Source organism: Hydra viridissima, unplaced genomic scaffold (assembly GCF_058129835.1).
Source record: "Hydra viridissima isolate aposymbiotic clone 2 unplaced genomic scaffold, HvirCarnegie_v1 scaffold_7, whole genome shotgun sequence".
Taxonomy (NCBI): domain Eukaryota; kingdom Metazoa; phylum Cnidaria; class Hydrozoa; order Anthoathecata; family Hydridae; genus Hydra; species Hydra viridissima.
In genome coordinates this window covers 1,353,546-1,369,053 of record NW_028324306.1, presented here as the reverse complement: position 1 = coordinate 1,369,053, position 15,508 = coordinate 1,353,546, and the positions used below count along the sequence as shown (strand labels likewise).

The 15,508-nt window shown below is 31.3% G+C and overlaps 2 protein-coding genes across 3 annotated transcripts; both read left to right on the top strand.

Moving 5' to 3' along the window:
* The first annotated feature begins 327 nt into the window (after positions 1-327).
* Positions 328-10,072, top strand: LOC145184005 (uncharacterized). The gene is made up of 22 exons (XM_080059537.2): positions 328-830; positions 1,194-1,350; positions 1,531-1,558; positions 1,666-1,768; positions 1,951-2,043; positions 2,349-2,511; positions 2,801-3,766; positions 3,846-3,946; positions 4,047-4,322; positions 4,492-4,830; positions 4,940-5,223; positions 5,419-5,983; positions 6,069-6,297; positions 6,422-6,675; positions 6,768-6,962; positions 7,097-7,483; positions 7,578-7,865; positions 8,091-8,321; positions 8,431-8,682; positions 8,766-9,104; positions 9,219-9,391; positions 9,639-10,072. The coding sequence occupies exons 1-22, from the start codon at positions 498-500 to the stop codon at positions 9,724-9,726; spliced, it is 5,844 nt and encodes a 1,947-aa protein (XP_079915663.2). The 5' UTR covers positions 328-497; the 3' UTR covers positions 9,727-10,072.
* Positions 10,073-12,560: 2,488 nt separating this feature from the next.
* On the top strand, positions 12,561-15,270 carry LOC145184006 (serine hydroxymethyltransferase, cytosolic-like). Of its 2 annotated transcripts, none has more exons than XM_080059538.2 (5): positions 12,561-12,960; positions 13,069-13,655; positions 13,805-13,936; positions 14,208-14,321; positions 14,404-15,270. In XM_080059538.2, the coding sequence occupies exons 1-5, from the start codon at positions 12,698-12,700 to the stop codon at positions 14,709-14,711; spliced, it is 1,404 nt and encodes a 467-aa protein (XP_079915664.2). In that variant the 5' UTR covers positions 12,561-12,697; the 3' UTR covers positions 14,712-15,270. The 2 variants fall into 2 exon arrangements, with proteins under 2 accessions (XP_079915664.2, XP_089948341.1); XM_090092215.1 differs by having other exon boundaries at positions 12,829-12,960; positions 13,054-13,655.
* Positions 15,271-15,508: the final 238 nt, after the last annotated feature.

Sequence of the window (15,508 nt, the reverse complement as noted above, 5' to 3'; positions counted from 1 at the left end):
CATCCTTTATTGATTATGCTAAATATGACTTCTGAACATTATACGCTGTTGTTTGTTGTCTGTACGTGGGTACTCTTACTAAGTAACTTAAAAAGTAAATTTTGAATTAAAATTTTAAAATATAACGAAAGTTTATTAACATTTGCTTGGAAACTTACTTCATTAAAAAATTAAAACATATTTCTTAGTTTTTTCTTTTATCAGCGCTTTATTTATTACATAAAAATTGTTTTTAAAGATTAAATGAACAACTTATTTTAAATATTAAGTTAATCCACGGTTTTAGAAAACCCACGTGACATTATAATGTATAGCCAATAGAATTTCAGTTTGGGTAGGGCTTTTAAAAAGGGAGGGTAATAAGTCATTAAGAATACAGAAATTTCTGTGATCAGTTGTTAGCTGGGTCTGCATTTAGAAGTCGAAATCGATATCTGCATTGAGAATCTACCTAGTATTCTAAAACATTATATTCTGTTGTTGGATTCTTGTTTAATATGGATGGCGAAGAGGATACTTTAAAATATCTGTCTGTTGATCGCCGTGCTATAGCTGATCCCGTTGCACATGCTGCTTGGGCTGCACAAAAGTTAGTTTGGGTACCTAGCGAAGAACATGGATTTGTTTCTGCTAGTATCAAAGAGGAGAAGGGGGATAAGGTTATTGCAGAGATTGAAGGAGGAAAACGAGTGACCTTTCACAAAGATGATATTCAAAGAATGAATCCACCGAAGTTTGATAAAGTGGAAGACATGGCTGATTTGACTTGTTTAAATGAAGCTAGCGTGTTGCATAATATTAAAGATCGATATTTTTCTGACCTCATTTACGTAAGTACCATTCATTACTTACTAGTTTTTACTTTTTATTTGCTGAATTTATTTATAATTTTGGAATATTAAAGTTTCCTACCTCACCTTTGATAAATTATATTTTAGAATTCTAAAATTTGGATTTTAAATTTAAAATTATTATTTTTAATAGCTGTAATGAGTTGCCTCCAATAATTTTTTTCATAACTCTCTCTCTCTCTCTCATATATATATATATATATATATATATATATATATATATATATATATATATATATATATATATATATATATATATATATATATATATATATGCTTTAAATGTTATATAAAAAAACTAATATAATTACAGGCAAAATAACTTTTTATATTTACTTTTAGACTTACTCTGGTCTGTTTTGTGTTGTTGTAAACCCATACAAGAGGATACCAATCTACAGTGATAATGTTATTAGTTTATATAAAGGAAAGAAGCGACATGAGCTTCCGCCTCATGTCTATGCAATAACTGATAATGCATATCGCAGCATGTTACAAGGTATATTCTGATTATCATATCATATTGTATAAACTAATATATAGAGCATAATTTATATCTTATTTAAATGCTGTTGCATGCTGAGATTATTTAAACTCTTCAATTAATAAAGAAAAAGTTAATTTTGAAAATAAAAAGTGTAATGATTAATGGGTAATAGATAGATTCTTAACTTTTTAGATCGTGATAATCAATCTATCCTCTGCACGTAAGAGTTATTTTTAAACATTGTTTTTGTTACTTTAGTGTTATACTGATTCTCTCTCTGTCTGTTTGTTTTATTTTGAAATAGTTTACAGTTTTTAAATGTTTTAGAGGTGAGTCTGGTGCAGGAAAAACTGAAAATACAAAAAAAGTTATACAATATTTGACAGCAATAGCTGGTCGTCATAAACAAGATGACAAATCATCATCACAGGTAACTAGTTTCATATGACATGTTTAATTTTTGTACAGCAGGCATCATAATCATCATCATTCTCAGTTTCTCTCCATGTTTACATTTATTCTACTTTTTAGTTTATGTTGATATATTAATAAGGAAGTTAATGTTATGTGGCTGATGTTCGCAGGAAAACTTTAAAATTTGTTACTTTCTAGGGTCAACTTGAGGTTCAGTTGCTCCAAGCTAATCCCATTCTTGAAGCATTTGGTAATGCTAAGACTGTGAAGAATGATAATTCTTCTCGATTTGTAAGTATTCAAAATTTCCTAGTAAATATCCTAAAAAATTTCCTTAAAATTTCCTTAAATTACAGTTTAATCTTTTTACTCATACTTTTTTAATTTATAACTATAATTAATGAAATTATTATAAATTATAATTTTTTTAACTACAAAGAAAATTGTACAAAAAAGTGATTTGTATTATAAAATCCATGTTCATGTTAAATATCTGTTGGTAACTTAAAATGAACATTTTTAAAAGTAACTTTTTAATTTTTGGTTCAGTTAATATTTTAAGCTAAATATATATATACATCTTTATATATTTTTAGGGTAAATTTATTAGAATTATGTTTGATAACTCTGGTTTTATTTCTGGAGCTAACATTGAGTCATATCTACTGGAGAAGGCTCGTCTAGTTCGTCAAGCACCAGAGGAAAGAGTATTTCACATATTTTACCAATTGCTTTTGGGTGCAAGTCCTGAAGTTAAAAGTAATTTTTTGTTCTATTCTTATTTTTGTTTGATGGTTTTAAATTAACATGAATGAATATATATATATATATATATATATATATATATATATATATATATATATATATATATATATATATATATATATATATATATATATATATATATATATATATATATAAATTGTTTTGTATATAAAAGATAAATGTTTTTTCAGTATAGGAAATAAGAAAGTTGTTCTATATATAGAAGTTAATCATAACATAAAAAAGATTAATTATTAATAGTTATTTCAAAAATATTTTTTAGAGCAATATCTACTCCTTGATCCTAAAAGTTATATCTTTATTTCAAATGGTCTTGTTCAACTTCCTAACATGGATGATAGAGCAGAATTTAAATCAACTCTTGAAGCTATGAGGGATATGGGTATCTCACAAGAAGAATTAAATCCAATATTTAAAGTTTTATCTGCTTGTTTGCTGTTTGGTAACATGGACTTCAAGCAAGAAAGAAAATCCGACCAAGCTGCATTACCTGATAATAGTGTTGCACAGCAAATTTCATTTCTTCTTGGTATTGCTGTCACTGATTTTACAAATGCATTGTTGAAGCCAAGAGTGAAAGTTGGTCGAGAATTTACGCAAAAAGCTCAAACTAAGGCTCAGTGTGAATTTGCTGTTGAAGCACTTACAAAAGCCATGTATGAACGTCTCTTTAAATGGCTTGTCTCTCGAATTAATAAGAGTTTGAATAGATCTAAACGTGAAGGGGCCTCTTTTGTTGGAATCTTGGATATTGCTGGTTTTGAAATATTTAAGTTAAATTCATTTGAGCAATTGTGTATAAACTACACCAATGAGAAGTTGCAGCAACTTTTCAATCACACTATGTTTATTCTTGAACAAGAGGAGTACCAGAAAGAAGGCATTGATTGGAAGTTTATTGACTTTGGACTTGACTTACAGCCAACTATTGATCTAATTGAAAAACCAATGGGAATATTAGCATTGCTTGATGAAGAATGTTGGTTCCCAAAAGCTACAGACAAAAGTTTAACTGAAAAAATAAACAAAGCTCATGCTAAACATCCAAAATACATGAAACCTGATTTCCGTGCTAATTCAGATTTTTGTATCATTCACTATGCTGGTCGTGTTGACTACTCTGCAGCTCAATGGCTGACAAAGAATATGGATCCACTAAATGATAATGTCATTGCTTTGTTAGCAGCTTCTAGTGAACCATTTGTAGATGCGTTATGGAAAGATCTTGGTTAGAGAATATAAATTTGTTTAAAAGATGTTGTAGGATTTTGCTTAGCTTTTATTTATTTTTTTAACCATCTATTTAGAAAATGTTGTTGGTATGAGTGTTACTGAAGGAATGGATACAGCTTTTGGTGCTGCAAAAACACGAAAAGGAATGTTCAGAACAGTATCACAGCTCTACAAGGTACTTCTTTTATATATGTTTTATATTATTTTGTTTATTTTTATTTCAAGTTGAAGTTTGGTAAAAGAATAATTTTTCTTTAACAAAGTCAAATTTTTAGGAGCAACTGGCAGGTCTAATGACTACATTGAATTGCACAAAACCAAACTTTGTTCGCTGCATCATTCCCAACTATGAAAAGCGAAGTGGAAAGATAACCAACTTTTTGGTTCTTGATCAGCTTAGATGTAATGGTGTGTTAGAAGGCATTCGTATTTGTAGGCAAGGATTTCCTAACAGAATTCTCTTCCAAGAATTCAGACAACGGTATGAAATTCTTTGCCCTGGCATTGTCCCTAAAGGATTTATGGATGGGCGAAATGCATCAAAGAAAATGGTTAGGTTTTTTTTATGATTACAATAATAACTCATGTTTAGACAATAACAATTATTGAATTTATATTATTATAAGATTAAATTTATAAGAAACTTAATTCTATTTCAACTAAGAATTGAAAAAAAGAAACAAAACCTGTTATGTTAAGACATTCATAATAACTGATTAGATTGATGCTCTGGAAATGGATCCAAACCTCTTCAGAATTGGTCAATCAAAAATATTCTTCCGTGCTGGTGTACTGGCTCATCTTGAAGAAGAGCGTGATATTAAGCTGACCGAAATTGTAATCCAGTTTCAAGCATTTTGCAGAGGTAATATTGCACGTCGAAACTATAAGAAACGCATTCAGCAATTGTCTGCCATTCGTGTAATTCAACGAAATGGCCGCAGCTGGATGAAATTAAGGAACTGGCAATGGTGGCGTTTGTTCACAAAAGTAAAGCCCTTGTTAAATGTTACTAGACATGATGAAGAGCTTAGGATTAAAGAAGAGGAATACAAAAAAGTATATATTTCTTTGATAATTTAATTTTGATATAGCTTTTGATTAATTCAAGTTATTCTTTTTTAAGTTGAATTAGTTTGGATTTAATATTGCAAGTACTGAATTTTAGGTCCTTGACAAATATGAGAAAATTGAAAGTGCACACAGTGATCTAAAGAAATCTCATGATAAGCTTACTGATGAAAACAAACTTTTAGCTGAGCAGCTCCAAGCTGAAATAGAGCTGTGCCAAGAAGCTGAGGAGTCACAGAAACGTCTTCAGCTTCGAAAGAATGAATTAGAAGAGTTGCTGAATGACTTTGAGGTAAAGTTAGCAGAAGAAGAAGAGAGGTCGCTCAAGACTGCTGAAGAAAAGAAAAAATTACAACAAGGAATCCAAGAATTAGAAGAAAGGTATTGTTTTTTATTTAATTGCCCACTATCTCAGCTAATTAGTTAATGTATAAATACAAGTAAACTTTATTAATTAGTTCATTAATGTAGTTAGCGAATTTATCTAGACTGGCTTTTAGTGAACTTTGAACTAAGTTTTTATAAGAGATTGAAGCAACTATAAGATAATCTAACTTAAGTGAAATATTTTTTCAGTCTTGAGGAAGAAGAAGCTCAACGACAAAAACTACAGCTGGAAAAAGTTCAAGTTGAAGCAAAACTAAAAGCACTGGAAGATGATTTAAGTGTAGTTGAAGACTCAAATGCTAAACTTTCCCAAGATAAAAAGCAACTTGAAGAACGAATGGAAGAACTTAGCCAGAAATTGTCTGTAGAAGAAGATAAATCAAAAGGTTTGGCTAAATTGAAAGTAAAACAAGAAACATTAATTTCAGAACTAGAAGATCGCGTTTCAAAAAGTGAAAAAACAGCAGCTGATTATCAAAAGGAAATTAGAAAACTTCAGCAAGAAATTAGTGATTTAAAAAATCAGTTGGCAGAAGCACAGCAGCGCATCGCTGAATTAGAAGATGATCTTGCTCGTCGTGATAATGAACTAGCTGCAGCAATTAAGAGAGGTGATGAAGAAATGTCAAAACGAGTTAATGTTGAAAAAGCAAAACGTGATGTGGAAGCTCATCTAGAAGAACTTAAAGATGACTATGAACAAGAGAAGTCATCTCGTGAAAAAGTTGAAAGAGCAAAACGAGAATTGGAGAAGGTTAATTTTTTAATTTAATGCTCAAACTCTATAGTTAGCTAATGTGAATTCTTTCTATTTTTTACATGCATATATTATGAAATAGGATCTGAATGAATTAAGAGAAGAATTAGAAGTTAACACAGATGCTACAACAGTGCAAAAAGAACTTCAAAAAAAACGTGAAGAAGACTTTAACGAATTGAAAAAACAACTTGAGCAAGAAGCAAAAGATCATGAAAAGCAAATGGATTCATTGCGAGCAAAGCATACTCAGCTTGTTAATGAGCTTCAAGACCAGCTAGATCAATTTAAAAAGGGAAAGAATGCCCTTGGTATTTGTTTTTCAATACTTTTCTATCTCTTTATTCTTCTTCATATTTACAAATAATACTTGATTTTAACATCCGGAAACAATTCAAATATTGTCGCATTTATTTTACAAAATGATTGTTTTAGAAAAGAACAAAACAGCTTTGGAGAATGAGAATGCTGAGATTGCTGCTGATTTGCAGCGTGTAAGTCAGTTGAAGCAAGAAAGTGATAGAAGAGCCAAGAACTTTGAAACTCAGCTGAGTGAAGCAAATGCAGTGCGTATGGGACAGGAGGAGACTATTTCAAAGCTTGAAGGACAATGCTCTAAGTTAACCAAAGAGTGTGACTCATTGAATCAACAAATTGATGAAGTGGAATCAAAAGCTGCAAATCTTGAAGTAAGTTTTGCATGAAAAACTTTATTTGCAAAATTTAATTTAAAATGAATGATTTATTTTCTTGAAACGCTGGGTACTATTTGTTTCAATAGCGAGCTAAACAAGCTGCAGAAGCCTCTCTTTCTGATGTCCAAGACTCTTTACAAGAAGAAACACGACAAAAACTTGCCCTTCAGACAAAAGTTCGTGAAGCTGAGGATGAAGCAAATCGTCTTCAGGAACAACTTGAAGAAGAAGAAGACGAGAAAAAAGCAGTCCAAAAAGTTCTTTCACAAGTTCAACTGCAGGTTTTTAATCTTCTGTTGATTTATTGTTTCTTTTTTAAATCTCAATTTTAAGGAAAGTTTCTATTCAATTTTAAGGAAAGTTTCTATTTAAGATATGTTGATGTTTCTAATATATGGTAATAATGTTTATTTAGCTTGATAGTTGCAAAAAAGAAATTGAATTAAAGATTACTCTACTTGAAGAAGCTGAGTCAGCTCGTCAAAAACAAAAGCGAGAAAATGATGAGCTTCGTGCTGATAATGAGAAACTGCAGTCTGATGTTGTCAAGCTTGATAAAGCTCGTAAGAAGCTGCAAGGAGATTTGGATGATGTCACTGTGAATATGGAAAGAGAAAGGAACAATGCATCACAAATGGCGGCAAAACAGAAAAAGTTTGACCAATTACTCTCTGAAGAAAAGGCTCGATCACAGGCTCTTTCTAATGAGCGTGATAATGTTGAGAAACTTGCACGTGCAAATGAAACTAAAATACTTTCTCTGCAAAGCTCAAATGAAGAACTTGAAGATAAATTAGCTGAGGTAAAATCTTCTAACGAGAAGTTTATTAAAGTAAATATTCTTAGAATAAAGTTGTAATAATTAGACAATATATTTGGTTTCAATCTCTTTTTAGTCTGAACGTGCACGTAAAGCTCTTGCTGCTGAACTTCAAGAGCTCATCGATACTAAGGATGATGTTGGTAAGAATATTCATGAGATGGATAAAGCTAAACGTCTTCTTGAACAGCAACTTGCAGAGCAGAAAACTCAAGTGGAAGAACTCGAAGATGAATTACAAGCCACTGAGGATGCTAAATTAAGACTAGAAGTAAATATGCAAGCACAAAAAGCTCAGTTCGAAAGAGAGCTTGCAGCTAAAGAGGATTCTATTGAAGAAGGAAGAAAAGGCCTTATTAAGCAGGTTATTAATAGCAATAAGTTTTTTATAAAAAAATTCCATTCATCTTTAAACAAAGTTGTTCATATAAATTTTTATTATTTAGCTTCTTAAAGTATTCTTTATGAATTTTTGATAATGTATACTAATGCTTTACAAAATAAAACAATTTAAAAAAGATATTGCTTATTTTTTCTTTATACCCATAAGGGTTTTTGTGATTGTTCATTCAATATTTTTAATATTTAGTTGCGTGAAATGGAAGTTGAGCTTGAGGAGGAACGTAAAGCCAGCAAATCTGCTGCTGCAGCTAAACGTAAGCTAGAGGGTGATGTAAAGGAGCTCGCTGCACAGTTAGACCAAGCAAACAGAGTTAAAGATGACAGTCAAAAACAACTTAAAAAATATCAAGTTCATCTGAAAGATGTTCAACGTGACCTGGATGAAGCTAAGGCAGCACGCGAAGAGTTATCAGCTCAAGTTAATACCTTAAAATTTGGTTTAATTTTTTTTTAACACAGACTTTGAATAAGTGCTAACGAGGTGGAAATTATCATCTTTGAAACAACTAGGTGTTTTATTTTCATAGGTCAAAGAAAATGAAAAGAAGTTAAAGGGTCTAGAATCTGACTTTGTTCAAATGCAAGAAGATCTTAACACAGCCGAACGTGCTCGTCGTGCTATTGAAGCAGAACGCGATGAACTCCTTGAAGAGTTAAACAACAATACCTCCGCTAAAACAGCTGTTGCTGAAGAACGAAAGCGATGGGAAGCTCAAATTGCAGCCCTTGAAGAGGAACTCGAAGAAGAACGAACTCAAACGGAGCTAATGCAAGATAAGGTTAGTAAGAAATTTGAAGGGAGATTTTATAAAACTACGTTTTAAAAGGCATTTAAACTAATAACCTTGATTTTGTTCATCAGGTTACACGTGGAAATCTACAAATTGATCAAATGTCTGCTGAACTAAGCGAAGAACGAGCAGCCTTGCAATCACTTGACAACTCTCGTATGACATTAGAGCGTGCAAACAAAGAATTACAAAATAAACTTGCTGACCTTGAATCGAGCTTACGGTCACGTAACAAAAACACAGTTGCAACTCTTGAAGCTAAAATCAGTAATCTAGAAGCACAACTTGATCAAGAAGCCAAAGAAAGACAATCACTCACAAAATCACTAAGGCGAACTGAAAAGAAAGCCAAAGATCTTCAAGTACTTGTTGATGAGGAGCGTGGACACACCGAGTCCTACAAACAGCAAGTATGTTGTGTATATTTTGAATACCAAATCTATGTTATTATGTATTTAAATCAAATATTGCTTATGTATTTAAATAAGAGTTTACTATTTTTCTACAAAGCTTATTTCTTTAAGGTTGAAAAAGCAAATAATAGAGTAAAGAGCATAAAACGACAATTAGATGAAACAGAAGAAGAAGTTAGTCGACTCAATGGTACCAAGAGGAAAATGCAAAGAGATCTCGATGAGAATAATGAGGCTCTTGAGTCAGCTCAAAGGGAGCTCACACAATTAAAGCAAAGAATGAAGTGGGTTTATTTTTAAAATTTTTATCTTAAAACTGTTGATAAACTATTAAATATCTAACTAACAAACTTAGAATTATCCTGTAAGACCCAGCTGCCTCAATGTAACCATCAGTTGTTACGTAACTTGCAATTTAAAGTTCTCATGCCAAATGAGAATTTTAAATTGCCAGCTTTTTTATTTATTAGGAGAAAATAACTAGGTTAATTTATATATTTTCATAAGATGATGATTATTTTTGATGATTAGGACTACTACAGCTACTCCGCGTTCCGCAACCTCCGGGCGGCGTCGTAAAGATGATGAGGATCAAAATGAAGACGAGACCGCCGAATAGAAAGCATATTTAAAGTTGGAATAGATGCGGTCTTTCAACCATCAAACCAATAATTTTTTATAAATATTTCAAAAAAATTTGTAATCACAGAGATTGAAGAGATTAAAGTATCTCCTTTAGCCAATATTTCGTAACCAAGTTTTGTGTCTGATTGTTTATGCCTCGATTATATAGATACTTCTAACTTTACCTGGTTAGTTTTTATTGATTATTTTCAGATATGCTAATAGGTTTTTATTTTTCATCGTATACCGTATAAAAGAACTATAAATATAAAATTGTATATTTCGTAAAATTTGACTAGTCTTTGTAAAGGAAAACCTTTTTCAAAAGTTTATCGCCCTTATTTCATAGCTTTTTACTCCATTAATTTTATCGCCCTTATTTCGTGGCTCTTTACTCCATTAAGTTGTTTGGCTTAAAATGAAGGGTTGTTAACTTCTTTATCAAATTTGTTTCCTTACTACTCAAAGCTGGAAATATGATTTATACTGTTTTTACTTTGTGCTGTTCCATTTATTTTTAACGTCCAGACGGTTCAACAGATATCGAAATTTTTTCTTTCCTTCGTACTTGACTAACTTCACAATTTATTGACGAGATAATATTTTGTAATGCAATCCAAAAACACCACAAACTTTTTTCATCTGAACTAACTCATATATTGTTAAATATTGTCTCGTGGAATCGTAACGCAACCTAAGAGTCGTGAGGTGTCTGTAAAAAACAACTACAGGTTGGAACCAGTTCAGCAGAGCTTTAACAATGTCTAGCAGTATTTTAATTTCTCGGTCAAAATGCAGCAGAGAAATTAAATTTGAGAGTGCGGCTCATACTACACAGCAGTGTAATCGCACTCAATTCGAAAACCCTTCATTTTTATTTTTCTCTTAACTCAAAAGCAGCAAAAAGTGAGTTCGTACGCTATGGTTTTAAGGCGATCAAAACGTTATTTTGGGACAAATTACAGTAAACGAAACCAATTTAAAAATCAATTTACGCCCATGCACCAAATCTACGTCGGACAATTCTCTTCAATTTAATGTCAAAAGGTTTTTTCGGTGAGTTGGCGTAGTTTTCAGATATGTATTTGGATTAGTATATTAGAAATTTTTTAGTCTGTAAAAAAAGTGTCATCGGAATGACAAGAATTCCGGTATTTACCGAAATTTAAACTAACTACAATACCGGTTAAATTTTTTTTTAAAGATACTTTGTTGTAATCATTCCGATGATACTTTTTTTTCCCCAATTTCAGATTGGAATGATAACAATACATGTTTTCTTTTTTTATAAGCATAACGCTTATAAGCATATGGAGGCTCAGATTTGGAAAAAAAATAAGCATATGTAAGCATATTCGTGAGCCTCCATAAATTATTTTAAAAATTTGAATTTCATTTACTTAAAAATTTTAAATATATATATTTCTAAATTTATTATTTGTAAAAGAACAAAAGCTTGATAAATTTGTTCTTTTGCTGGACAATTTGAAGGGACAGATGCATGAGAATTTTAAAGATGCTGTGGTTGCTGCTAAAGGACTTCTATGGTACGGTCTACCAAGTGTCACTGACCTTTGGCAACTAGTTGATGCAGGATATGCTGCCACTCTGAAAAGACTTATTGTGATTGAACATCAAAAATGGCTCGATAGATATAATCATTTTGATAGATGGTTCAGTAATACACTGCAAAAGAGAGACGAACTTTGATTACACATTGGGCAGGGGAAGCATGGAAAGCTTTAAACACTTCAACGTATGACAAGTAAAGGAAGAAATGTTGGACAATGACTGGGTGTTTAATGACTTCTGATGGCTCAGAAGATTTGCTTGTTAAACCAGAGGGCCTTGATAGTTACAAAGTGCCGCCACCATCCATTACAGATCCTGGCAGTGATCAACCCATAGGAAATCAGGGTGATATTCAACCGGTGGAGGTAGATGATGCTATAAACGAAAGTGCCAACAAAATTCTTCCAGATGACACCTTTATTGGTCCGGACGAGAATGAACGCGAAGTTCATATCTTTGATTTCATTGATAACATTTGTAAATAGTATATATGTTTTATTTTTTGTTATTATACTATAACATTAATTCAGCTTCATTAAAACCAAAGCAAATACAAAGCATAAGTCAACTTTTTATTTTTCTTATACCCATCAACCTTTAGTAACGCGCACACTTTAAGAAAGTATTGAAATAAGCATATTTTATTAGAAATATGCTTAAGCTTAAGCATACTTTTGAGCCTCTTTTAACTTTTTGCTTAAGCATACCCGAGCCTGTTTCAAAAATTTAATATGCTAATAAAAAAAACATGTACGCAGACTCTTACTAGCTACAAGCTACAAGCTATGGTGCTTCAAGCTATGGTGCATCAGGAAATGACGATTGTTTTCATAGCCGCAACGCTAAATATGACGGGGTTAAAAGCCATGCTGAATAAGAAATTTCAGCAATTAGGTTTATAAGCAAACGCATTTAACATTGCATAAAAATACATAACGTAGTGTGATCCAACAAAGTCCCATGCTGTAAGAAAGTCCTAATGTAATAAACGATAAATTTGATATTGTATCATAAATATTTAGGAAAAATGATATTTTTACTTTAGTTAGATATCTAGTTATTATTTAAAAGTTGTTAAGTATAGGTAAATATTTATTTTATAATATTCGAAATTCTTATAGCATAGGACTTTGTTAGGTCACACTACAGTAATAAACATTCTAAAGTAAAATTCCAATACAAACCATTGGATATGATACTCGCTTGATATGCTTAAGTTTGTATTTCAGTAAAGGTTTTTCTTTATAAAAACATTATAAAGTCTCTCTAACTGTAATAAACAAACGTTTTTCCTGTACTGGGAAAGACTAACAAACTATAGGTTCATTTTAAAAATTATAAAATCGTTCTAAAAATGGATTTATATCTTGTTAACTTTATATAGCATAAAAGATATGGCTGATTACCTCCAAGAACCCCTTGAGATCAATGATCCAGAATTGTTTTCAATCCTTAAGAAGGAAGATCAAAGACAAAGATCTGGATTAGAAATGATTGCTTCAGAGAATTTTACCAGTCGTGCAGTTATGGAATGTCTTGGTTCTTGTTTTACTAACAAATATTCAGAAGGAAAGTCTCATGCAAGATATTATGGAGGTAATCAATACATAGATGAAATGGAAGATCTTTGTCAGAAAAGAGCTTTGGAGGCTTTTAGGTATTGAAATCTAATTTTATGATGCAAAAAAATATATATTTTTGAAAGTTTTGATTTTTTTGTTAAAGCTAATTTATTTATTTGAGATTTTAGGTACTAATTTTCTAGACTTGATACTGCAAAGTGGGGTGTCAATGTACAGCCTTACTCTGGTTCTCCAGCAAACTTTGCAGTCTACACTGGTTTGTTGCAGCCACATGACCGCATTATGGGTTTAGATCTACCTGATGGAGGTCATCTAACTCATGGATATATGACAGAAAAAAAGCGGATATCATCCTCTTCAATTTTTTTTGAATCTATGCCTTATAAAGTAAATCCAGAAACTGGTTTGATTGACTATGATGCATTACTTAATAGTGCAAAACTTTTTAAGCCTAAGCTTATAATTGCTGGTGCTAGTGCATATTCACGATTAATAGACTATGAACGTTTTCGTAGTATATGCGATCAAGTAGGAGCAATACTTATGGCAGATGTGGCACATTATAGTGGTCTTATAGTTGCTGATGCTATTCCAAGTCCATTTCAAAGCTGTGACATAGTAACAACCACAACTCATAAAAGTTTACGTGGAGCACGCTCTGGTATCATTTTTTATAGAATTGGAGAGAAGTATAAAGATCAGAATGGAAAATCTGTAATGTATGATTATGCTACTCGAATTGATAATGCAGTATTTCCTACTCTTCAAGGTCTTGTTTACTTATATAAACAATTTGTTGAAATGTTAAGTTGTAATGTTTTTTGCTTCTTTTTTTATCTTAATTCTTTTCATCTTCAACATTCTTGTCAAGCACCCAGCAATATGTTTTTTGAAATAAGTTATCAAATGTATTTTTAGGTGGCCCACACAACAATAACATTGCTGGTGTAGCAGTAGCATTAAAACAAGCTGCCACACCAGAATTTGCTAATTATGCTAAGCAAGTGATTAAGAATGCACAATTTCTTGCAAAGGCGTTACAAGATAAAGGTAATTTTTAGTCATTGTGGGTAAGTTTGAGTGTGTGTGTGTGTGTGTGTGTGTGCATGCAAGTATTCAAATGTTTTAAAATCATACTAATGAAAAAATATTTTGATATAACAAGAAATCAAATATTTTGATATAACAAGAAATCAAACAGAATCAAAGAAAAATGTCGAGTGGAAAAATATACTAATCAAAATTTTTTAAGTTGAAGTGTAATATTCTATGAAACTCCTTTTACTCACAATTTTATATTCAATCACTTCAAATGTCTTAGGGTACAAGATTGTGACTGGTGGCACAGATACGCACATGTTTTTGTTGGATGTTAGAAGTTTAAGTATTGATGGTGCTAAAGTTGACACCATTATGGAAATGGCAAATATAAGTGGTATATATATATAAAAACTATTATAAACAGAAAGATAGAAAGTTTAAGTTAAAATTACTCCTTATGTGATATTTGTTTATAGTTAACCGAAATACAGTGCCCGGAGACACAAGTGCTTTTCGACCTGGTGGTATTCGAATTGGTACCCCTGCTCTCACCTCACGTAATTTCTTGGAAAATGATATGTTGATTGTATCAAACTTTATTGATGACTGCATCCAGCTCACTCAAAAGATAGAAAAGTCACTTCATCTTGAAAAACAAAGTTTGTTACGTGAGTTTCGAGTAGAGATTGAAAAAAAAGAATGGCAGGAAGAAATAAACTCAATTCGCCTTCGTGTTGAAAGTTTTGCACTAACATTCCCAATGCCTGGATTTCCAACATTTTAGTGGCATCTTCAGAACCTTTTTGAATTATTACTTATTTTGAGAATCTTAATTTTAGCTAAATTCTTTCTTCAAGTCAATTACAAATTAATATATTTTAATAACCTTATAGATATTCTAAATTTTCCCAAATTTCTTGTGTGTAAATCTAGTTGTGTGTAATTCTATTGACTTACAATATTTTGATTGGGTTAGGAGCAAAATGTAGAGCATTTTTGTCAACCCCAAATTCATCAAGCAGAATTATTTATTTAGATTTAAGGCATTTTATTTAAAGAATGTATTTGTTATTTGATATCTTTTAATAGGGGGATGGGGTTGGGAGAAAGGCTTCAGCAGTAAGTTATATTGAAATTAGTATCACAAATGCAGTTAGTTGGGATTTTAAATTAAATTCCTCAATTTTTACTTTTTCAAGTTTTTGTTTTAGCAGAATCGCAAATATACCCATTACTGTTAAACTGCTAAGTGTTCTTCATTATATTTTTCACAATATTATTGTATTGTGTTATTGGCATCTAAAATATGATAATAAGTTGTCTTAATAAATATCCGACGTAAACATTTAGTTGTAAAATTTAGTTTTTTCCATCTTAACACACATAATTCTATCCTGAAAAATATTTAAATATGAATTCTAGATAGTAATCTTTGTAAGTTCCAGCCTCTCTTTTAATAAAAAGAATATAGCTGACAATGAAATTAACATAGCCAATTTTGCGTATGTAACTTTATCGACTTTTAATAAACCATCTCAATATATCCATTTTAGATAAGCTGGAGGAGCAAAAAAATGCTGA

What these genes read in the sequence shown, in the direction of transcription:
- LOC145184006 (XM_080059538.2), top strand. Translation starts at nt 12,698, where the DNA reads ATGGCTGATTACCTCCAAGAACCCCTTGAGATCAATGATCCAGAATTG. An exon ending in AAAGGCGTTACAAGATAAAG is followed by an intron (nt 13,937 to 14,207) that starts GTAATTTTTAGT and finishes CAAATGTCTTAG; the next exon opens with GGTACAAGATTGTGACTGGT. An exon ending in GGAAATGGCAAATATAAGTG is followed by an intron (nt 14,322 to 14,403) that starts GTATATATATAT and finishes ATTTGTTTATAG; the next exon opens with TTAACCGAAATACAGTGCCC.
- LOC145184005 (XM_080059537.2), top strand. Translation starts at nt 498, where the DNA reads ATGGATGGCGAAGAGGATACTTTAAAATATCTGTCTGTTGATCGCCGT. An exon ending in AAAGGGAAAGAATGCCCTTG is followed by an intron (nt 6,298 to 6,421) that starts GTATTTGTTTTT and finishes TGATTGTTTTAG; the next exon opens with AAAAGAACAAAACAGCTTTG. An exon ending in CCGAGTCCTACAAACAGCAA is followed by an intron (nt 9,105 to 9,218) that starts GTATGTTGTGTA and finishes TATTTCTTTAAG; the next exon opens with GTTGAAAAAGCAAATAATAG.